The sequence below is a fragment of the Mastigoproctus giganteus genome, chromosome 2 (assembly GCF_048544385.1).
Source record: "Mastigoproctus giganteus isolate SK-2022 chromosome 2, ASM4854438v1, whole genome shotgun sequence".
In the NCBI taxonomy this organism is placed as follows: Eukaryota; Metazoa; Arthropoda; class Arachnida; order Uropygi; family Thelyphonidae; genus Mastigoproctus; species Mastigoproctus giganteus.
Window position 1 is genome coordinate 131,852,786 of NC_143576.1, and position 25,277 is coordinate 131,878,062.

Consider the following 25,277-nt stretch of genomic DNA (forward strand, 5'->3'; position numbering starts at 1 on the left):
ATAATTTGTGTTTCTTACTATTAATGCTTAACTCAACAAGTCTGACATCGATGGTGTTGAATTCTGTGTGATCTATGGAATCTAGATTTCTATAATGACCACGTGAATATTAGGATAGTTTATTTAGCTTTTTAACTAAATCACTGCCGATTAAGGTATCGTTTTGGGAACCCATCCGCAGACCATACAGAGAACGTGCACTAGGAATTGAGACATTCGGCAAGCAGGGATCTGGCAACAGCCTATGTAGGTATGGTCTTAGTATGGGTTCCGGTACGGTTACCGAAACGTTACCCTAATGTATAGTGATTTAGCTAATAACTAAATAAACTATCTTAATATTCACGTGGTATAAGAGTGGTCATTGTAGAAATCCATATTCCATGGAAAACCACCAGGTAACGTCTTTCTCCAACTATATTAGATCTGTGTGATCTTTCAAATTTCACTGAGGAAGTACCAGCGATTCTAATAATAAACATATGCATTGTTAATTCTTGATAATTAAAAATAATCTGCCCTGTATACGATAATTGTGAAATTCATCTGTACTGTACGCACTGAATATTTTGAGTTCCAAGATAGTTTCCTTGGGCTGTGGTGCCATCACCACGAGTAACTTAGATGTTTTATTGCAGATAAAAAGCACTTTCTTCATGAGAAATAGAGTCATAATACGAGGGATCACTACTCCAGATGTATTTAGTCCGAGAATGAAATAAAAATCTTTATATTTTGATGTAAGAGATTTGTAACATGAGCGTAAACTATCAGGAAAATGCTTGATGTTTTTAGATAGGGCTGAAACCGTTTAAAGCTATTTTTTTTTTCTATTATCACCAAATGTATTACTGCGGAAATGAGAGGAATAAATACTTACAAAATTCTTTTCTAAGTCCCAGCACCAACAGTTGTTAGCATAGCGGACAAATAGCGCCCTGAGAAAATCCATAAGAATGGTGGTGATCACAGTCATCACAAGGTCCATTACAGTTAACTTCACCAGTTCCTGAAATACAGCGTTTTCTATATATTAGTATTTATTAACAATAGTCTTTATAAAACACAATCAGCGTGTTATTCAAATAGATACTTCCGTTATTAGCTGTTCGTATTTCGTTTCCTAAGAAACTATATACCAATCTATATTCAAGCTTTCTTGAATACCATCCATCACCTGAGGAAACTAGTATTCCTTAATAGGTTATATTGATATATTTAGCGATCGCACTTTCACATCCTAATGAATCTTATATACATTTCTGCATCTGTTGCCTCAGTAAACTTAACTCTATTATTACAAGTGATGATAAACTAGTAGATACTAAAACCACCCTAGTCTCACGACACATTGAGATCATGTTTGTGGCATACGTTACCAAAGAACCACAACCTATCCTTAAGCAAGCACTATTTAATATACAACAGGGGTGACCAAAAGGTCGATCACGCTGAATTCTAAATATATATAAAAAATAGATTAGTCAAAATCTAAATATTATTATGCGCCCAACTTCATACGCTTATTACAAATCCGTTGAACCACGTGACTACCCTTGCCACTGCGCAGCCCCTAGGCTTGTCTAGCGAAACTTCACGCAGTTATGTTGTGGAGAGCATAGTGTATGTGTCAAATTCTTATTTAGATTACTTAATATTAATACCTAGCCAGTACTTATACGTTAATTTAATACCTTTTGATTTAAAATGAATACTACAAAAAAGAGTAAAACGTATCATTTTCATCAAGAGTCGGAACTAGAATACTTTTTTGTAATGATAAAAGAAAAATGTCTTTTGATTTGCAATGCTTCCGTGGTTATACCCAAAAAAGGAAATTTAGAAAGGCACTTCAACGCACTCTATGGCAAATACCAATCGGATTTTCCACCTAATAGTGACCTTAGAAAAAATAAAATTACCACCATTTAAGCTCGTATCAATAACAACAGATGGAGCTAAAACAATGACGGGCATCTTAATGGATTCATCGCATTGTGCCAAAAGGATAATAAATTCCCAGATTTTTTGAGTTACCACTGTATCATCCACCAAGTGTTAGCCAGCAAAAGATTAAATACTAAAAGGTGTCATGGACATAGCTTTCAAAATCGTGAATTCCATCAGAGGACAATCTCTTAAAAGGAGACTTTTCAAAATGCAACTCGATGAAAATGAACCAGATCTGATATTACACACAGGTGTGAGGTGACTGAGTCGGAGTAAGTTTCTACAGAGATTTCGAAATTTGCTAAATGAAATTAAAAAATTTGTTGATCAAAGGGTGATGATTATGAGCAACTGCAAGATACGGAGTGGTTGTGTGATCTGGCTTTTTTGACAGATTTTACCAGTAAATGAAGTGATCTGAATTTGAAATTAGAAGGAAAAAATAAAAATGTGGGTGACATGATTAGTAGTATTTCTGCATATAGATATCAAATTTTGGCAATGACTAAGAATTTCAAAGAAAAAAAAATTCGATCATTTTGCAAATATGCAAGGTTATTTGCAAAAATCCGTTTTTGAATTTAATAGTGAGAAATATGTTTCTGAAATTGAGAAAGTTGTGGATGATTTTGAAACCAGATTCAGTGATTTTAAAACAATTGAAGCCGCTGTTCAATATATTTGAACTCGCTGACAAAAGCTGTTCACGATAATTATAAAATATTCCACAGTAATTCTTGAAAAAATAAAATTACCACCATTTAAGCTCGTATCAATAACAACAGATGGAGCTAAAGCAATGACGGGGCATCTTAACGGATTCATCAGTGATTTTAAAACATTTGAAGACATTGTTCAATATATTTAATGTCGACTTAGATACGAAACAAATTTCAGAAAATATTACTTGAAAATGAAATTATTACGTTGCAAAACGATATCTTCCTAAAAGCCAGATCATCAAAAAAGGACTTTTGGAAATATGTTTGCCAAGAAAAGTACCCAAATGCAAAAAAATGCAGAACTTTTAAATTCCTGTTTTGGTTCCACATATCTATGTGAATCGGCCTTTTCGTATTTGAAACAAACAAAGACGAAGAATCGCTCTTCGTCTACTCTTATTGACTTGCATACAGACGATTCTTTACGGTTGGCCTTATCGCAGTATATCCCCGATTTTGAAAGCTTGGAAGATGACATGAAGTCACAGACTACACATAAATTAAAAATTTAAGTACGTATGAATTTAAAATAAAAATTCTTAATTGTATTTAATTTTAAAATTTACAGCCAACATATTTCAATGTGTTGATTAACTTTTTTAACCATGTGCAATGAAATTCTTGAGATGGTAGATCGCGGCACAAATTAAGTTGGCCACCCCTGACATACAAGATGTTATTTCTTAGCTGAAATTTTTGAGTTTGGTGTTAAAAAAGTGTTTAGATTTTAAGATTTATAAATTAGGCTCTTGCTTCATTAGTGGTTTATTATTATAAACTATAAAGTATTTAAGGGCAAAGGCCTCATGCTACGAGGTAGAATGACTAACATGTAGGTTAGTGCAAATGCATCATTTTAACATAGCTATCTACCAAAGTAGTTAAATTAATTAATTAAATTGGCATCGTTTTGGTTATATCTCATATTGTGACTGCCTTCACAACGAGTTGCGAAGGCAGTCACAACTGAAGTCTTCTCCACTTGTGAAGTGTTATTCGAGGTAGTACAATACCATGGCAACTCGTTGTGAAGGCAGTCACTATATGAGATAACCAAAACGATGCCAATTTAATTAATTAATTTAACTACTTTGGTAGATAGCTATGTTAAAATGGTGCATCTGCACTAACCTACATATTAGACATACTGTTTATTATTTTTTTTTCTCAATGTATAAGTTGGTTCCCAACCTCAGTTTAGTCTAACTTTAAATTCAAATAATCCGAATTCATTTGAATTTTAAAAAATAACACAAGGGTTAGGCGGGACACAAACTGATCTCGTTCTATTGAGCTAAACGCATGGCGTGACGGTACATAAGTACACGTGCTTTGAGTGACCATGATTCAAGGTCGCGTGACTACTAAACATGCTGCTGTTTCTTGTATCTGTCTATATCTTGTGAACTCCTCTGATCATGTGGTCGTCCTGATAAGCAAAACTTATACAAGTTGGGTTTTTTTTTTTGTTTTTTTAAATTTAAATAAAAACGGCTTACGTTCGTTTCAGAAAAGTACATCCATGACATTTTGAGACTAAATCGAGGATGGAGAACTACTTACCCAATGAGAAAAAAAGTAGCTGATTAGGAAATTTTTCAATTTATAAATCGTAAAATCTAAGCTGTAATACTTAGTCCAATTTGAACTTCACATTCAAAAATTTTAGCCCAAATATGCAAGTAGCCTAGACAAAAAAATAACGAAGCTAGACTCGTTTGCCTTGTGAATGAAAGATAACAGCTCACTATTTATTTCTGAGAAGCAAATGATGCTAACATTGTTTACGTTGGATTCTTCTTCAGTCCTCTGTCAAAAATTCAAGCCGTAATCAAGGGTTCGCGAAAAATTACTTTCCTAGCTCCTCTCCTGGAAATTAGCTTAAAACTATCAGAAATCGAAATATTCATGCATCACACATTTTCTATGCACGCCGATTAACTCAGTACCCTCAATAAGGAAAAAGGTGAAAAAATTACATTTTTTAAAGACAGTATTCTCACTCACCTGTCCAAACATGGTTTCCCAACACAATTTCCTCAATGTTTCTTTGGTTTCCTCGTCCACATGAAGTAGATCTTCCATGCTGGGAGGTGCAAGTCGTTTAGTAGTGTCCCTACACCTCGCCGGACAAGGAGGTTCTGGTGTCACTTTTATTACATCCGGACAATCGGGTCCTACGCACACTGTTCCCGTTCCGTTATCCGGCATCGTACCAGTGGCAGTACCGTTGATATCTAAGTCGGTGGTGAAAGTGGACAGCGTTCCATTCTCGTCGTACATCCATGGCGGCGTGTCTGTAGTCCAAACGTCTGTACCATACGGGACGGTCGTGGGACACACCGGTATAATCACTGTGCAATCCTCGTCCGGGCTCTCGGTAGTGATGGAATCGGCATCCGTGTAGTATTCGGTGGTGTCATTTGCGACGCTCGTTCGATTTGCTAGCCACGTGCTCACGGTACTCACACTAATTAAGAACGGGGGCGTCTCTGTGGTATCGTTTCCGAACACCGTCCGAAAAGTGGAACTGAAGTTTCCAAACACACCCGCTAACTCGTCACTGTAGTCCAAAGGAACGTCCCACGGGATGTTGTGAATAGTGTCAAAAACAGATGAGATATTACTTAAAACCACAGGGGGGAAAGCACCGTGTGGACCTCCTGCAAATGTAGACGTCCAATTAGCTACTCCGTACGCAGTGAGGTTCATTATGCTCCAAAATATGGAGTCATACCCCGCCTCTTGGTCCATTCCATCGGTGGCGACGCCTGTGGGAAACACTGAAACAAAGGTCGTGTTGAGAGCGTCCAGGATGTCAGTGGCATTCATTGACGAGGTGCTGTCCAAAGTGGTACTTAAGAAGGCGAGGGTGCAGTTTTGAACTATGATGAAAGTGCAGTTCTGGAGATCGGAGTCTGTAGGGGAGGCAGTGGGACTCATTACAAGGGATTCTTGGGCCAACACCAAATTGAAGCTCGGTAAGGGAGAGGCGGGTTTAGAGGATCCCGAATCTATTATCATTGCTTCGTCGTTCATATGGAGCCGATTGGTAATGTTCTGCCCTATTTCCAAAAGGGCAGTTGTCTGAAACAAGAAACAAACATCTTTTATAACTTCATTCCGTGTCAGTAATATCAGTATCAGAATACTGTTTTAGTCTAAATATCTACAAATATATGTAGTCGATCGTAAATTTATTTAAAATGAGTACAAACAGTTGTTTTGTAAAAAAAAAAACAACTGGGGTTTTCTTTTATATTCAAGGCATTGTTTTTCTCCTTAACTCTCTGAGTGTTTAGAATTAACGATAACAAAACGCTTCCAAAACAAGTCATAAGAATGGAAAAATAACAGATTTGATCAGCCAAAATCGCTTTTGTCCAATAGTGAGGATGAACTTCACTTATGACATTTCTTCACTCTTTTGTCGTAATTTCTCAGTCTACGATTCCTTCGGTTTTAGAGGTTCTCGCTGTGAATCTGCCCATTTTGATATTTTTTTGTAAGCAACGTGATGCCTTATTTAGATTACTGGTGATTTAAAGCGTGCAGTATAAGTTAAATTGTCAACTCTTCCTATATCTATTTAATTCATAAAAATTATGTATTTAATAACAAGTTCTAGTATCCCCGCTTTTAGTGAGAGATACCATAATTTTTATCGGTCATTGAAATAATTCTTTTGTGGATGCAATTTATCCATATCAGTTAATTCCGAAGAAGGGTGCATTTTTTCCATTCCGTTATTTTCCACTTTGAAAAAAAAAAAAAAAAAAAAGTGGAGAAATGTAACCGTCAGCTTGAAATCTTCCCTTTGATATGAAATTCGTTAAGTTTCATTCCCTGATGAAACTTCACGACTTCTGCCTGAGATCAACTTTTGATACCTTTGGAGAAAAGGTAGGTAGATTGCTAAATCTTCCCTTTGATTTCCCAACTAGCGATTCGTAGGCAGGGCGAAGTACATAGGGGAGGAGATAGCCTCAGGAAGCGTTCGTTTAATATTTACTTATAAATATTTGATAGTAGGAACCAGAGCTCTAATGCTCAATACGTTCTACGTTGATACAAAAGGTCGATTATCTTTAATCAATTTTTCAATGCCTATAAATATTCAACGACGGAATCTGCTTTGGGCTCAGAAATACAAATATTAATCAGCAGATTCTTAAACAGGGGTTACCCCCTGGCTACAATAAACAACAGTAATATTTAAAAAATTCTTTATTTCTGTCTCATATGTTGAACAGTGGCACTAACAGATTCTTTAAAGATACCGAATTTAAAATTGTGGCCAGGCCAATACGGAAATTGCACACTGAACTGAAAGGACTGAACAATCGCTCAGTACTTTCATCGTTCGCAACACAAATAAATGACCTGGTATACATTTCTTGCTGCGATTACGACTCGTCTTATCAAGGTTCTACGCGGTTTCCTCTCAATTTTCGTGTTAATCAACACACAGCTTCAGTTCGTGTGTTGCTCCAAAATCTCGATCAGCAGCGTCAGAATTAGCCTTTCATGCCGTTAACGAAAAATTTTTATTTAACAAGGCCAAAATACTTAATGTCCAACGTAATTATACGAGACTATTACTAATTGCAGAAACCGTCGAAATTAAATTACACGAGAATTCTGTTAATGTTCGCCGGCCATATCTAATCTCCGATTCGTGGTCTTTTACGTGCATGCGCGAAGACAAATAATCCCTATTTAAGGTTCAGGCTCACCCCTATTCGGTAATTTTCATTCCTGTGATCGTGACATTCGGTCGAAAAGCGTTATCAGCTTCAGGAAAGAAAATCGTTTTGCAATTTTTTCCGTTGAATTAATTTTTACTTAATTTTGAATTGCGTTAAATTGATTTTTAATCTTTTACTGTAATGTAAGATTTTCGATTTTTCAAATTGTTTTCGTTTTAATTTCTGGAGAGTATCATACGGAAGTGTTCTACGTGTCATACTGAGGTAAACTTATCTTATTCTTTTACAAATTACTTATAAATAGTATATACAGGGGGTGCCATATCTTATCTCAAGCGGAAAAATGTCAAAACCATTCTGATTTCGTAGTTTCTTCTATATCTGCTTAAAATGCGTAATAATAAATGGCCCTCTGTTTGCAAACTTCTCAACTAATGGTGGAATACTTCGTGTCACTCTTCTTTCATTATCGTCTCCTCATTGGCTAGAATTCTTAACCTTAGGTTCTTCAGTAGAAGGTGACTATTTCTTACTAAAAACGTGATCCGTGCAACCGCATATTATAAACAATTTCCACCACGCAGTGAAAATCTCCAATTACGTTTTCTTGAATGATTCTTGCTGCATGAGTTGATCCTCTCGCTACATCATATCGAAATTAAAATTCCAAGGAGTGGCCAGTTCCTATAACGCGGGCGACAGCTGTGTGATACGGTTCATTGTACTGCAGACACTAGCTTTGGCAGCTAATAAACAGTTGCTAACTCTTTACAAATCTCAAATCAGTCTTGCATTAAAATGTTGTTCTCACATCGAGGGTTGGTGCCTCTAAAATTTCTCTGAACACTCTTCAATTCGATCCAAAAAAGAGCAATCAGGTTAATTAATGATTTCCCTTACAAACTTCGTTACAAGAAGGAAAGAGACGTTTCATTAAATCAAAAAGGCAGACACTGCAATATTGTTCATAGCAAATTAAAACAAGCAAAATATTATTACTATCAATAAAAACAGCACGGAGCATATGACTGAATACAGGTTCAAGGAATGGGCTAATAGCACTTTTTGGTAATCCCAGGACCGAATCAGATGGAGAGAACTGCAAATGGGGCCAAAAATTTGGACCTCGTGAAAGAATTAAGCATGGGAATGGATTCGATCCAAGAGAATCCAGCACGACCTCTTTTGTGTGAAATTCATATCACAAAAAAAGAGCGTAATGAAGGCAATCAACGATCTACCCAATAAGGCTACTGTTGGACCAGATAAATTTTCAATGTTCATACTTAAAATTAGTGATTTTATAATAGATATTTTACTACACATCTATCATGAAGTCATCAAATCGGGAGGGTTCTCACAAGCTTGGAAAATTACATTGTAACTATAATACCAAAGATTAGAAACCTAAAATTAACTATAGATTATAGACCAATTTCGGTTAGTTGTACCCTAAAGAAGGTATTTGAAAAAGCATTGCATCCTACTATCAACCAACACTTCTTCAGCCATTGACCGTCACATTTGCATTCAGTCATTTCAGGGAGATCGACAACAACAACAAACAAACTTACTGGAAACCGTTTTTCGCGTGCAGAAAGCACTAAATGAGGAAAAACAAATGGATATTATTTTTTGGATATTTCTGAGGCCTATGACAGCATCTAAATTCCAGCGCTCATACAGATTTTAAGGAATTACTTTAGAAGAGGGAGAAAATTTGTTAAGCGTAATAAGTGGCCTGCTCGAATAAAGACAACTTACTATTAAGCACCGAAAGCTACAATCTTCCTTCACAATCTCGTGAGGTATGCCACAGGGAGTTTTTTCCGCTACCCTCTTCACGGCCGCCCTGCAGCCGTTTCTTGCTCGGAACTGCGCTTTTTTAACGTATGCTGACGATGTGAACTTCTTCGTCACGTACAAAGACGGCAGAAGGCATTTGCCAGATGGCAAATAGCAAAATCCGGAAATTTGAGAATTATCTAGTTGGCACTGGGTTCCGTATTAAAGCACAGAAGTAGGCCCAAATGACCGTAACTAACGAACAGAAGAAAAATGGCATCTCGATCTTTGTGAACGGGTCTAGTGTGGCAAAAGTGCACTCTCACCTGGACCTAGGTGTTCAGAGGCACAACAGACTTACCTTCGCTCATATGAAGACAAAAATATATGCTGCTTTATGGGCTACTAATTGCTACAAGAGCTTGTAGGAATTAGGTACCCTCATCTTGCGACCAAGTACATTTTAAAGTGTTTCCTTCCGATTCCAATGTATGCCTCTCAAATTTGGTCTTCTGCTCCTGATTCGCATTAAAAGAACCAGTACTCGATCCTTAACGGACGGTTTAACAGAGTTGCTGGCCGCCCATTTACCATCTCAAGGACAATTCTCTAATTGGTATCACACCCTGGATGCCGCGGTCAATCAATAGGAATATACACACTCTCGCACAAATACTCACAAGTGGATTGGTTGCCAGCCCTAGATAATGTTCTAGCCAAACCGCGTAACCACTGCTAGACTTTGCGGAGGAGTAAATCTCCCACTTCGTCCAACCCTCAACAATCTTTGTAGCCTGCAAATATTCTTTCCATCAAATACAGTAAAAATATTTAACTATCTGCAGATAGATGCTGAAAAACTGGGAGAATGCAACATACCGGAAAGAGATCTTCCAGAATTCTTATAGACTCACCGAAATATGAATCAGCTGTAAGATCAAACACCTTGCCATCTAAAAATAATTCTGCAATTTACGAACAGAAATGAGATGTCATGCTATACCTAGGACCACGCAGAACGTTCTCCAAATATAAAGGGACTGTGACAACATACCAAAGATTTGCGACTAAATAAAACTGTTTCATGTATCATAAGTCAAACTTCTACTTTAAGGAAATAATATTTGGTAAGCTATAGACTAAAAAATATGCCTTCATTAACAATTGTGTAAATATATAGTTTATAATTTATATATGGAATACTGGAATTACTGATTTGTGAATATAGAATTAACAATGTATATACAGAATTTTTCATGCGTAAATATATATTAAATATAAAATGTGTATAATATTTTGGGACGAGACTACGTGTTCAGTATATGTAACCCACTGCCCGTAGTATCTCGTACCCTTCTATGCAATTAGAACCCTCATGGCACTTAGCCATCCCGTGGTAGTTCCTTTTGTGGAATAAATGGATAATAATAATAACTTACTCCACTCCCGATCACATAGACATCCAGTTTCTGCTGCATTCCTTCTTACAGATATTTTCCTGGCCACTGTTTGGTTTTTGAATTAGCACTGATTTCCTTTCTTTTCTTCCAAATTAGTCAGTGCCTGCGCATCGACCAGCCTGAATTTATTCATAGTTCCATTCCAAATTCAGTATAAAAAACATATTTACTTCTATTATTCAAAATAACCTTCTCCCTAACGTATTTCCTGAAAATTACAACCTACAGAAAATTAAATTCGAACATCCACAAGTTTCTTCTGTGATCTCAACCGTTCAATTTTCGGGAGTTAGAATAGTTGAAATCACCTTTCATATTTGGAAGATTACCATAAAAAATAAATTAGTTCTATCATTTTGAAAAGAAAACTGCACTATCTCTTACCATTCTATCCACTTTATCGAACAGAGCGAAAATGAGAGTGTAGAGATTTAGGAGGTACAGCAATAGAATCCTGAAAAAAAATAATAAATTAGACATATAAGGTCAATTTATGAATTCATTATGTTATCTGTTATCATAATTCTTACGAGCTGCGGACATCAATTAGATAACTAACGTTGCCTGCTACTGTTTAAAGAGTGTTCCACTAAACCAGTCAAACTGTTAATTAGGTGATTTTGAGTTTAAATTGTTGTAGGAACGCGTATCCCATTCTCAGGCATTACAAGGGTATGAATGCATAAAGTTGAGCTCAGATTATTGTTCAAAATGGGTAAATGAAAAGGAAATCGTGGGAATTCATGAAAATTTTTGATTTGTATAATAGCTTCGGTAATAATAATATTAAGTTTCAGTAAGTTTTGTTACGCAACATAAATTACAGTAATTTTATTAAAAATGTCATATTTCAGTTATGTTACATTCTTTTCAAAATGGCTGCCGCAATTCTCTATAATGAAGTCAGCACCCATGATTCACTGCAAAAATACGTTCTTCCCCTGTCTGCGATTTTTGCTAACACCCCGAGTGCTTCGTGTACTCCTACAGGAAGAAATCATGGGGTTGATGCTGAGGTCCAACAACTTCGGTCAGATTTGTGGACCGTCGAAATCATGGGGTAAATGGCGAATTTGACATTCTGTTACTTTTCGACTGATGTAAGATGCTGCATCATTACTCACAGTTTAAAATGTTCATAGCCTCTTAACGCATGAGAATGGAATACATATTTATAAAACAATTTTGAGTAAAAATTAACTTATTAATAACCTCCTCAAGATTGGCTATCTAAAGTTATCCGTTTGACGTAAATTTCAGTGATAAGCACCGTTTTCTAAAGAACGGATGTCAACAAATAGGGTTCATGTCTTTGTGGATTTTTCTTTTTGACATTATATTACTGTTTTGGGCTTTGCTAACATATCTTAGCTTGGTTTCATAAATCAGCCTAGTCGGTACGATGCACTGTCATCCGTCCCTCGTTTGGAGAGATCTAGGTTCGATTCCTGTCAATGACTGACAGAATTTCTAAAGTCTTCTTCATTCCAGCTGTAGTTAGCCGATATCAGGTGGAGGGGATAGGGCTTTCACTGCGATTTATTTCGGGTATTTCAGCCAGAACAACACGCAAATTGACCCTTGAACTCGCGTAAACACTTAACGGTTATGAGTGAACGCTCGGGGGCGGTTAACACTAACATCATTAATATTTACATGGGTTCCACAACCGAAATAAAGCGCTACGTTACTAGTATTGCTTTTGTGTAAACTTCATTATGAATGGTCTGAGCATTATTCATTCAGTGTATAATAAATAATCTTACCTCGCTAGCTGCCACCGTAATTGAACTCGAGGATGATAGCGTTCCGCGATACCAATCAAGTCGAATAAGTTTGGGAAGATAATAGATATCATGGAAATCACCAGCGTTACCTGGTGGAAAAACAAAAAACTGGATTAGTCTGGTTGCTCGAAAGAAATGTTTAGTGTAATTGCTTTAATATTATATACTCTTAAAGTTCTTCATGCTTAATAATCAAACGCTTTCAGCGTTAAGTTTCATTGAAAATAAATAAAAGTAAAAAGAGACTGATATACTTGGACGGTATGTTGAAGAAAATACATTCTTTCAATGTCAGAAGAGACTTTTATTCTCTATTTATTTCAAATTAATAATAATAAACACTGCCAACCTCATTACTTAAGAAAACACCTTTCTCGTTGCTTATATCACCTACAGAGGGGCTGCTATTCATAAACATTCTCCGTGACATTTACCTCATTTTGTCTGTACCAAGAGTCCTCTGCTTCTGGTTCTTGGGACCTTTGAACAACTAAAACCACAGCATATGCACTGGATGCAAGAAGGATGAGCACAAAAAAATTAGCAGCAATACGAACAGTAATGAGTTTCCAACTGAAATAGAAACGGAAAGTAGAATAAGTAATCCATTCCATACTTTCAAAAAAAAATTAATTAATTAAATTCATACTGCTAAACATGCTTGTCATGTTATGATGTTATCCACAAAGTGCTATTATTTCTACGCTTATCCTTGAATTTATTGGCCCTTTATTGCTCATATCCTTCTTGGCTTTCTTTGAGTTGGTGTATTACTCCAAGATTTCGTTTTCTTCCAATTTCGCGTTAAATCATGCCTCCAAATGGTTTTTAGTAGGTAATTATATGAAGAGCATGCTAATTAAGAAGTTAGATTAAAGATCGTTGGAGGGACACAGGAAGAGGAGACGTCCCGAATAGATCCTTTCCCTGAAAGTTGGGGGGGAAAATGTTTTTGATAGTTTTATATTCTGATCATAAAAGTTTAAGAAAATGAGAAATACTAGCACTCTACGTTGCGCAAATCTTGATAGTTGTATTGCCTAAATTGATAATGAAATTTCTCAATAAGTGCAGCCATCGCGGGTGGCACAGTGATATTTTCGCAAAATATAATATAGCCTTAGCGGTTAACACAAACCCACCTAAGTACATGAAGAAATATGGGAATATCGATCCATTCATCTCCCACCGAGTCAAGTTTCTGCGTTTTAGTTATTTTACAATCCATTACCATAGGTATATGGTCATAAAATGCAAATTATGATATCAATCTGGATTATTACGCATCCACTATCCTATACTAGGATGATGAATCGAAATACTTTACAAAGATCTTTGTTCTGGCGATTTTATTAATTTCATTCTCACTCGCTATGGATCCTACGAGGACAGAATTTCAGTTCAGTTTAATAAAAGTTCGTGACTTTGTGAAATGTTATGTGTTTTCATTCCTGGAGTGATGAATTATTTTACACATATGTCTATGTTTCATGTTCCTTAACCAATGATCTATGGCTGCATATAAACGAATCTCCCGCATCACATCATACTGTATTCTTTAACAACTTTATAATCTAAAATCCAAGCTTCGTATTTTTTCAATCGACTAATAACCCCATTCTGCACTGCGCAACAGAAGTTGTGGATCTGTTATTATATGGAGATGCACCTGCCGATATTGACGACTATGGTCAGGCAGAAAAGGAAGTTGAAGATCTGATAGCAGGCAGTAGAAATATGACAATATGATTTCATCTCAAATACTTCAGTATATGTTTTGAAAACTAAGGTTTAGTGAAAGGATTATCGTTTTAAAATGGATTGAGGAATAAGAAATCATATAACCTGAATAATTTACATAAATATGATATCTTATTTTTGTGTAAATGATTTTGGTGGTACGATTCGGACAAATTATCAGGTTGGGATAGTCTAATATTACAAAGAGCATTCTTTTTAAGTAACTCACCTTACCATCTGTCGTGTTAAATGATCAAAGTATAGATAAGAAATCATTTACCGACTTTCTTCATCCTGAAATGCATTCCAGTCGAATGCCTCCCTCTATTTTAAATACAAATAAAACTTAATTTACTCGACAATGAAATCTGGAAGGAGTTTTTGAAGATAAATGATCTTGTAGCAATAAGAAAAAACTCGTTATCGCTACGAGATGCATTACCTTCAAACTAACAACTCCCTTCAGATTTCATTTTTAAGTAAATTAAGTTTTATTTATGATATCTTAAATATCGTAGGTTTAAAAACAGGCAGGCTTCGACTGGAATACACTTCAGAATGAAGAAGTGTCCGTTTTTTAAATAAACTTTCCTCATAAGTTTTAAAATTCTTTAATCCATACTTTTTTAAGATTAGATTAGGTTAAAAGACACAGCAACTAGTAGCTATAGCGTATAACTAATATCAGATTAGGACAGTTAAAATAGTTGAATAATTTCATTACCTTTAATTGTAATTAAAGTTAATTATAATTTTGTTTGATTTAAAAAATATATAAATTCTGCTTTCTCGTTACATATATTCACAAAATTATACTATATGTATATCGTATCCTTAGATTGTATGGAAAGTTGCTACTCCATCCCTACCATTACTTAGGCTATCTAAGACCTGGATAAAACTCCTTAAAAATACTGCTGGAAGATCCACAGCTATAGATATAGTAAATAAATTTAGCATCTTTAATTCATTTTGCCTGAAGACAAATGAACAATTACACGGATCCATTAGCAAGAAGCTGTAAGGAAAGAGCTAGTTGTTGTAGAATGCCTGGATTTTATCGAAATTATGCATGCACACAAGAGTGTGACCCGAATATCATCTCCAGTGTTTCAGATTCTAAGGGTGTGTGGATTAGAAATACGACGTGCGCCTATCTTCCATGAGAAATATTCAGCATCTGTCTCAAGCACTAAAAGAGGGAAGTCTAGTTCTCTAAATCTTCCTAAGTATTTCTTCTTCCGGTTGGAGCAGCCATCTAAATATTTTTTTTATTCATCACAATTCCAAACCACCACAGACAGCCGTTTAACAAAACGTAGAGTGAGTACTACCGATGCAAATTTTCAATGACAGAGGCGTTTTTATGACGTTTCCATTTTATTATGCGATTTAAGCAATGAAATTTTCTACTTGTTTATAATGATGCGATCCTTTTACTTGCTAATGGATTTATTTAGTGCTATATCTAGAAAGTTTGTCTTACAACACACACTTCATAAGAAATGAAGGCAATTTCAGTGTGTCGGGAATTACTACTTACCTTCGGGCTTCTTTCTTCTTTTCCCTTTCTTCTAGAATGGCTTCCTGTTAAATATAAATTAATTTTTTAATTATGATTACCGAAAATCATTAATTCAAACAGGACATCAATTCAAATTATAACTAATATATAATACCGAAATAAAAAAAATTCAGAAGCTTATGAGAATCAATATTTCGATTTACTGTTTTGTAAACATTACTTGAAGGAACTAGGTGCAATTGACGAGAGTAAATTGATAATTAATTTTAAAAACAATTTGAACATTAAATGCTGAATACGTTCAATACTGAAAAATTACTTGATATTTCTGTGTAAATTAAATGCAGTCATAGTACTGAACAAAATCAAAGTGCACTACTAAAACTGAAACCATGATCATCTTCACCCCGCCCCGTCTGCTCATTATCACTACAGAGTCCTTTACAGAAAGAAGCATCACCGTCGAAGGCAAAAAATTTCTATTTCTTCTCTACGTTTACTCTAGCGTTCCAAGAGGATATCTACACTCGGTTCTTTATTTTTCATCAGAACAAAACAACATAAAGAAAACAATGTCCAATACTAATTACTGTTTGCTGACGAAATAAAAACTGCAAAATGATATCCTCTTATGAGAACGATGTGTAAAGATTTATTCAAGGACTGTATTTATGAACTTATTAACGTAAAATTGTTAATAAAGCTCGCATGGGTATTCGTAAGCTGTGGCAACCCCTGGAGAGGTTTAAGTGAATTATATAGTTTAGAAAATTCGTACCGCTGTCTCTGTGTGACTTCCCTGTAATACAAAGGAGTTGTCCACAAATGATGCTTTCGAGGCTACTTGCTAGCATCAACCAATTGTACTATTGGTTGCCTCAGAAGCTGAGAGCCTTCCGCCGTTTATGAGAGCCTTTCTTCGTTCAAAACTGTTCCATCCACCATCTCTCCCGTTCAAACAGTTTCGTGCTGGCAGTGGATAGCTTACTAATGGATGGTTCACCTTTCTTACTTTTTTTTTAGGCTTGTTACTGATGTAAATTTTGTAGCAAAGCAACTAAGGCTATGAGGCAGTGTACTGTGTTTGTAAATTGTACGTATTCAACAATCTGTTTGCGCGATTTGCTGAATGAAAATGTATATGAACCCAAGAGGCGTAGAAGAACAGCAATCGTAATCACTGCGACTCGCGAGAGCACTATTGATGAGTTCGAAGCATTCTTTTCTCACGTGTTCGTGTATGCTATTTAACTAGCCTCTGTAACAGAGCAGTGTATTTGAGGTTCCATTTTGCGTTACAGATCGATGGTGTCCTCTGTATAGTTTTTTTTCCAGTGGGAGCCGTGGAGTGTTTTCCCAGAAACTCTCTCTGTCATGCAAATCAGTTAGAATATACCGATTTCCCATGACTCTACTTGCCTGGAGGCTTATCCAAAAAGGCGTCTCCGTAGCTATGTGGAAGGAACAACAGTGCGTAGCACACGCTTCTTGATTAGACCAGGGTTCAAGCCTGTCACCACCAAATACGGAGGATGCAGAAAGGTTAGGGAATGACCACCGCATATCCCAGGAGCAATATGGCCTTAGTTGCTAATGCTCCTAAAAACCAAATAACAAGACAAACAAACAAGCTTATCCAAGCAAAAATCACTCCAAACCTCCATATCTGTTTTACCTAACATTTCTTCAGTAATAACTGATAATACGCGCACACACACACAATCATTGTTTCTTAGTGAGTCCAATTCCTGCGATTCCGAAATAGAACAAGCATTTCGTTGTACTGTCTTCAATGCCTACTGGTACTGTTTCACACATTTACAACAGTCGGACACTCGTCGGTTACAATGCGTATGGCCTTTAAGAAAACAAAATTTAGTGCATTGCACACAGGGAAATTCATATTTAATATTATAGGGCGGTCCCTTAGATAAATGGTTTATAAAATGAAAAATGAACTGTTTTAAATCTAAAAAAAAATGCACGTTGTTGTTTACAAATATTTAGAAATTGGATTTTTTCGTAAATACTGATTATCGAAGATAATCATAAATTTTAATACTAATTATCTACGATAATCAGTATTAAAATTTAAACTACGACAGCGGCTGTGTATTTTTTTATACTCCTTGATGGCAGAATAATATAAGCGTAGTTTGTGGTTCGAAAATAGTGTGCATCTCTCTCTCTCTCTTTCATATACCTCTAATCGCAGGATCCAAGTGGACATAATCTTATTGTGATCATCATCATTGAATTCCTTTATTCCGAATTTCTGTTTATTTATCATCCATGTACACTATCGTACTACAACGTGTAAAAATTCTTGAACAAAATGGTAGACATATTGAGGATCTTTGAGATACTGATAATAAATAAGTCTACTTCGGTTACTCTCACAGGCGACATAGTCACCGTCCTCCTACACTTGAAAGAAGCGTGTTCGAATATACGCGAGAAATGTAAGGGCTTTTGTACAGCGTGGCCGAGTTAGTCAGTCTCAATCGAGGGTTGCACAATTCGTTTTTTCCCGTAAACTCGTGGTTTTTCATCCAACAAACTGGCCGAAGAATACACGCCAATACAGATAAAATATGCTGATAGCTCATAACATTAGTTGCTTTAACACTTACCTCATCCCTAATTTAACCTAACTTACTTTGGTTAAATTCTATTATTTTTACTGATAATTTTCAGGTTATCCACTGCAGTACCAAATTCCCTCTGGTGTTTACTTGCTACCTTCTAGGGAATTCCCTGGGATCTCAATCTTTTACCCGACAGTTCAGTTACGAATTTTAAAAGTCATTGCAATTGCAGATTTAAAAACACCCTTTTTTTAACAACGTGCGAGACGTATTACGGCGCCTTTCGATTAAAATATACGATTACGAGTATTCACAAAATTTAAGATAAGGAGATAATTTATATGTAAACTTCACAATACAAACTTGCAAAGAATATGCAAATGTTGTAATGAATATAGCGAAAAAAAAACTCCATTGTCTACTTACTTTGAACCCCATCACTAGAGAGGCCACTTTGTTGTAGGCAGTTTCTTGATTTCCGATCATATAATCCCATCCTGTGAACAGCTTCCAGGCAAATGTACATTCATCGTCTTTCTCGGACAGTTTGCTCATTCTGGCATTTTCGGCCATTCTGGAATATGAAAATTAGTTGATTAATTCTTTCTTCTACATTAGTATACTGCAAGTTAACGAAGGTATCGAACTGTAGTGTCAGCATCGATTTAATCAACTGCGAATTCAGCAACTTAAATTTTAAATGATTTACACCCGTCCAATGATTTCGCTAAAAGCGGATCGAATCAGTTCTCTCTTACTGGTTACAAATTATTTTGTATTACTACAGAACAGAACTGTAAGGGTTGAAATGTGGCTCCATATAATCCCAGACACATGTCCCTGTCTTAATCTTTGAATGTAATAATCACCCCCTAGCTTACTGCTGTCCAGGGGGGGCTCTAAAGCAAAGCAATAAACAGATATTAATAATAATAAATAACTTACGCTATTTGAATGGGCTTACCTCCTTAAAATAGCAAAGAAACTGAAAATATATACACTTAAGGAAGTGAGAAAATATGCCAAAGGGAGCCGATAGCCTTCTTCTGTCTTCACTCTGTTGCTATAGTAACCGTAAAATATTGGAGAATATTTGAGATAACCCTATAAATAAAAGCAAAATAAAGAATTAACGATGTTGAATTTCTAAAATTATATTCTACATAAAAAGAGAACATAATTTACATATAATTAGGTCTTATTATAATCTGTGCATTTTTATCCATATAGGATATCCTCAATATTTCTACATAATTCTACCTTTATTATTTTTTTCCCCTTAAATTTTGTTCACCAAATAAAATTTTGGAAAAATACGCCACTGAAAATGCTTATATGCCTTTTGGATTTTTATCTAATCAATGAATTGGATTTTACTAAATCAAGTTGTCGTTAAAACAAATGTTTATATGGCAGTATTTTGGTACAGATTGAAAGCGTCTCCCTAGGCGAAAAACAGACCTCTTTGTTTCTTTGCACACAGAGATGGAAGGAGCTGGAACATCCTATACAGAGGTGGAAGGATTAATATTAGAATTATATGTATATTATCTTGTAGCTAGCAGAGTAACTACAATCGCTGTAATTCTATACTATTTGGAAAACGCGTGGGTTGGTTTGAATTTCGTCTTGATGGGAAGAATTTATGGGCTTTATCAATATTGTGGCCGAGGAAGTAAGCCTCGGGCAAGATTTTCATGATTTCGTTCCCTTCCCCAGATTACTCAGAAAAAGAATGATTTTTTTATCTTGCAAAATAGGCATACCGATCACAGAATATATGCATTTTTATTTATTTTATTATTATTTTTTTAATACTCTTGCATTTATTTTGAAATCTCAGAATTACAGTGATGGAAATTGCTAGGTTTAATTTTTAAGCGCGTTATAATATGCTAAGGGCATCTTATCTTCACCATGTCCGTCCGCATGTAACAAAGGGACTCCCAGTGGGCGGATTTTTATGAGTAATTTTGTATTTGAGCTTGTTAAAAATATTTGTCGAGCGAAACCAAATTTCTTTAAAATCGGACAAACAGAAAGTGGAGCAATTATTTCTTTTTTTTTTTTTTACGAACAGTTTGTAGGGAAAAGTAATTCATATATTAAATGTAGTTTTAATGCACTACCGCGTGTATTGTAACGTAAGACTCGTAAATGTGGTTTCGCTTGTGAAGAGATACGTTTAAACAGAGAGAAAATACTTTAAAAAAGAGTAATAAATATTATACAATTCTAATTAAACTAAATGGCTAAGTTTAGAGAACGTAAAGTTATAGAGTTTTATTACGTGTTCTATAAAGTTATAATCTTAGTAATTAATTGAAAACGAGATAACTATATTTACTTTTCACTTCAGTTAATCACAGAAAATGAAAAAAAAAAGTTTAATTTAAGGAAGAAAAAAATCGAACGCACCTGAAATGTGGCGCACTGCGTAAATTTGCACCGAGGTGATCAAAGCCATGGAGGCCCAATCTGGACCTACCTTCTTAGAATAGCAAATAAGATGAGAATATGTACACTTAATAGAGGTGAAAAATAAGCAAAACATAGATAGCCCCCCCTTCTTCACTCTATTGAACTATCACTGGTCAGTACAGTACAGTAATGGAGTATTAACGGATAACGAGCGATTAGGGATGCAAATTTATATTTCGACACACTGCCACGACAACATCGAACTTATAAAAGATCGTATGAAAATTAATGAGACAATGAACACGTCAACCAGCCCAGCTTGTACAGGTTTTTAATATTAAATCCAAATTTTTGACGATTTCAAAAACTGAGTTCAGCACTGAATAGTACTGAAGGGCGACTTTTAAAGCGATTAAGTTCCTATATTTAAGTACAATGATCTTAGTTTTCCCGGACTGAACATCGATACTTTTTATGGTCTGTCCTCGTTCTACTTGGCATATAAACAACTAAAAACTAAAACTTGCCTCAAAATCCCAAATGGCCTGCAAGTTGAGGGCACTGTCTTGTTCATCGCTCTCTACTTCTTTTCTCATTCCGGTAGCATCGACATCACCTCTAAGCACCTGTATAAACAATATAGAAGTTTGAATTACGATACGAATGTTCTCAATTTCATATATATTAAAATCAAAGGCCTATAGAATTAATTACCAATGACCCTTAATCAGTTAATATTGCTTCTGTATGCATCCTTAATGCGCGTATGCGCAAAATTTTAGATTAAAATTACCAACTTAGCGAATAGTCTACTTTATTTCTTTCTACCTTAAATGAAAAAAAAAAAAAAAAGATACTAACTTCTGGTACCATTAGGAAGCAGCACACAAAAGCAGAAATGAAGCAATTAATCCAGAATACCCAACGGAGAAAAGTAAAGTAAGAAGCCACTACTGAGCCGAAATGACCTAGAAAGGAAAAAGAACATCTGTAAGTAAATATTAAAAAATAAATACATGTATACAAAAAGCCATTGATCACGTGCGAAATTCGCGCAACAGAGCTATATAAAACTGACTCTAAAAGACAGAGATGGGAGCGTTGTTGAGAGTTGAATGCATCAAAACACAATTAAAAAATATCCACGAGAAAAAAAGGAGCTGGATGCAAAGATCAGCAGCTTTTTTTAAATTTTCGTTTCAAGAGGCATAAATCTCATTTACATTGGCGCGAAATCTCGCCTACAAATCCATATGCCCAATGGACAATTTTTAAGAACACTACTTCAACTCGCCCTTCCCCTCCGAAAGAATAGTTATTTGCTATCCATCTCAGAACTCACTTTCTATCCTTTTGATCCTCATTTCCCACGGAGTTAGGGATACCATAAAATTGGCCACCTCTCTTTTGAATCTGTTCCACCCCTGAAAGAGAGAACTGAATTTTATTATTTATAATACAGGAAACCACTGCTTAATTTTTAAAACATCGGTTAAATAGTTTGATGAAATCTAATGTTATCTATTTTAATGTGAATTTTTCCAAGTAGATAGACTTTGTTCGGCTTCTGAAATGTCACAAATTTCATCTTAAAAAATATACTGATATGAAAGATACACTAAGCAAATTCCATCCCCTGTAGCATTGACAGAACAGTGTTCGATAAACATTTTTATTTAAACTACTCTAAAGTAAACACATATCTTTGCCATGTAAATCTTACTCGTTTTATCCAGACAGTTTAAACTGTCGAAATAAAACGAGATAGGGATATCAATCGCTCGTCTTCCTCTACCTTGGGCGAATACTTGCTTTTTATTAAACCTCATGTAGGAGACTTAATAAAAATGCAAATTTTGGAACAGCGCGTGAACCTGTAGTTTATAGTTAAATTAAAAGTTATGAAAAAATACTTCAAGATACGAGAGGATAAAAATATAACTCGGGAAAGCATATAAGAGTTTTGTATGCTCCCGAATTTGGCTCCACCTGACTTTTTTTTTCTATTCCCAGGAAGTCAAGAACAGAGTGAACTGTATTTCGAGAGAGGACTGGATGAAAGAAAAGAGTTTTCGTGAATTTTATACGGTAGCAACACATACTGTGAATGAAGATTATGTAATATTTCTAAGATGAAACTTTTATTTGAGGTGGCTTTAGGATAGATACAGTTTTCGAATTCTCTAAAGAAATACAAAAATAAAATTTTATAAACAATAAATTCAGATTAGTAAAATAAAAGCTGTCATGGAACTTTAATAAAGTTTGAAATAAATATCTAAAGACGTGCTATTAATATTTTCTTTTTACCTGAGTAAAACTGCGTGGTGAGTGTCTTAAAAAGAAAAAGTTAATACCACATCGTTAAATATTGATTGATACCATTATCGACACTTTAGGTTGCTGTAGGGTTACCACGCGTACCCGGATTTGATTGCCTACCTGCTCCATTTTTACAATGTGTCCCGGAAAGTTGAAAAATTATCACGTGCTTCAGGCCACTATTTCCAGGTCAATATTCTGCACTTCACATAAGGAACTCGCTACAAATCGCCAACGATGACGTTTACCACTTCATTAGAGCATGGCAAAGTTGTTTGAACGGCAGAACAATCTTTATCTTTACAATCAGTTTCGCTAATATTGCGCTACTTCCAAATACTTTTTTTTTATCTCTTCTTTTTTTTTCTTTTAATTAACGAGAATATTAACCTGTCAGAGATGACATTACATCGAACAAGGTTAATCTGCTATTTAGCCGATACTGAATAAATGGTAGATGAACCATTTCGTGATGTCATTTATTTGAAAGCATTGCAATACCAGTGAAACTCGCTAAGAAGGTAAAGTTAGTTCTTGTTTATAGGTCAGAGGAACTTGACAATAAATTATAATTACAATCATTAACCATAATTTAGCAGTTCACGGTAACCACTGTCACTCAAACAGCGTGTACTACTGCACTCTCGCTCCTGACCTTGGCTACGTTCTGCTGTCAGAATGAAGATTGCATAAATTAAGCAGAATAGAGCCTACTGGCTGCAAAAAAACAAAACAAACATAAAATAAAATACAAAATAAGAGCACAAAATAGTACACTGACTCTATATAATTTAATACACACGTGTAATTAATTAATTTCTATAATATATATATTATAATCTAATTAATATGACAATTAAATTAAAATCATTTATTAATATTATAACTATAATTAGCGTAATTAAATAAATTCGTAATTTCATTTATCAAATAACAATTATTATTATTTCGTAATTTCTATCTCCAAAAATGAAGAATAGTAATAGTATTCGCCATATAGTTGTTATTTGGTTTTTAGGAGCATTAGCAACTAAGGCCATATTGCAACGAGGATATGCGGTGGTCATTCCCTGACCTTTCCGCATCCTCCGTATTTGGTGGTCACGGGCTCGAACCCCGGTCTAATCAAGAAGCGTGTGCTACGCACTGCTGCTCCTGGCTATATAGTGCAAGAAAGCCACAGGCTTTTGCTGCATTGGCAAAAAAAAAAAAAAAAAAAACAATCGACAAGTAGATAGAAAACAAATTATATGCTTCCCTCCTCACATAGGTAACTATCCAATTGACCTTTGAATTTATTCATACTGTCAGTCTCAGCTATCTGCGAGGGCAGCTTGTTCCAAAAATCAACGACTCGCTGGCTAAAAGAAAACACTTCCTACAATCTAATCTAAACCTCAACCCCTGTAATTTGAATTTATGCCCTCTAGTTTCTTTATAACAGTGAGAATTCAATCTTCATTAATTTTTATCTTTACAATAGATAAAATATCTTTACAAAAGATTTGAGGTTTATAAGGCTCTGGGCCTTATAAACCTCAATAAGATCACCTCTGTGGTGCCTGGTTGCCAAGCTCTGTAGCTCACATAATCGGAGTCTTTTCTCATACGGTGGTCCTTCTCCCGATCTCATCATTCCAGTTGCCCTGGTCTTTTTTCAGATGAGGTCTCCATATTTGAAAATAGTATTCCAATTGCCTTATACAGTAGGATAATGACCTCGCTATCTCCGTAGGGTACCGTTCGATAAATCATCGATACGACACCATGTGCTTTCCTGACTACTGTTTCTACAGTTTACACTGTTCAGAAAACTTCATATCTACCCGTATTGTAAATCCCAGATCCCTTTCCTCCTCCACTGTTTTTAATTCAACCCCACCAGGTGCATAATTTATCTGTGGGTTGCTATTCTCCAAGTGACCTTGCATTTAGCAGCATTAAAACATAGCTGCCACTTCTCTGACCATCTTTGAAGCCTGTTCAAGCCATCCTGAAGGAGCGCTACTTCGCAGTGATCATTACCGACTCTGCCAATCTTTAAGTAATTTGCAAATTTCGACATCACAACTTCTATCTCTTCGTCGATGTCATTTATGAAAATGAGAAACAACAGTGGTCCAAGAATCAGTCCTTGAGGGTCCCCCACTCCTAACGTTACACAAATCTGAAGAATATCCATTAATTACAACCCTCTACCTTGCAGCCATCCAGCAATCCTTCTCAGTAATCCTACCTGTTCAAGCTTATACAGTAACCTCTCGTGAG

The 25,277-nt window shown here is 35.5% G+C and overlaps 1 protein-coding gene across 1 annotated transcript in view; it reads right to left on the reverse strand.

The window, feature by feature from the left end:
- The window catches only part of LOC150089569 (transmembrane channel-like protein), a 123,624-nt gene that overhangs the window by 32,309 nt on the left and 66,038 nt on the right, over positions 1-25,277 (reverse strand). The window contains exons 5-15 of the mRNA XM_090389548.1: positions 22,030-22,111; positions 21,549-21,655; positions 21,215-21,313; positions 19,231-19,370; positions 18,693-18,840; positions 15,697-15,740; positions 12,848-12,986; positions 12,393-12,502; positions 11,011-11,080; positions 4,680-5,759; positions 881-1,009 (exon numbers count right to left, since the gene is read on the reverse strand). Of these exons, the coding sequence (XP_090245674.1) occupies positions 881-1,009; positions 4,680-5,759; positions 11,011-11,080; positions 12,393-12,502; positions 12,848-12,986; positions 15,697-15,740; positions 18,693-18,840; positions 19,231-19,370; positions 21,215-21,313; positions 21,549-21,655; positions 22,030-22,111 (2,148 nt within the window). The remainder of the gene's footprint in view (positions 1-880; positions 1,010-4,679; positions 5,760-11,010; positions 11,081-12,392; positions 12,503-12,847; positions 12,987-15,696; positions 15,741-18,692; positions 18,841-19,230; positions 19,371-21,214; positions 21,314-21,548; positions 21,656-22,029; positions 22,112-25,277) is intronic.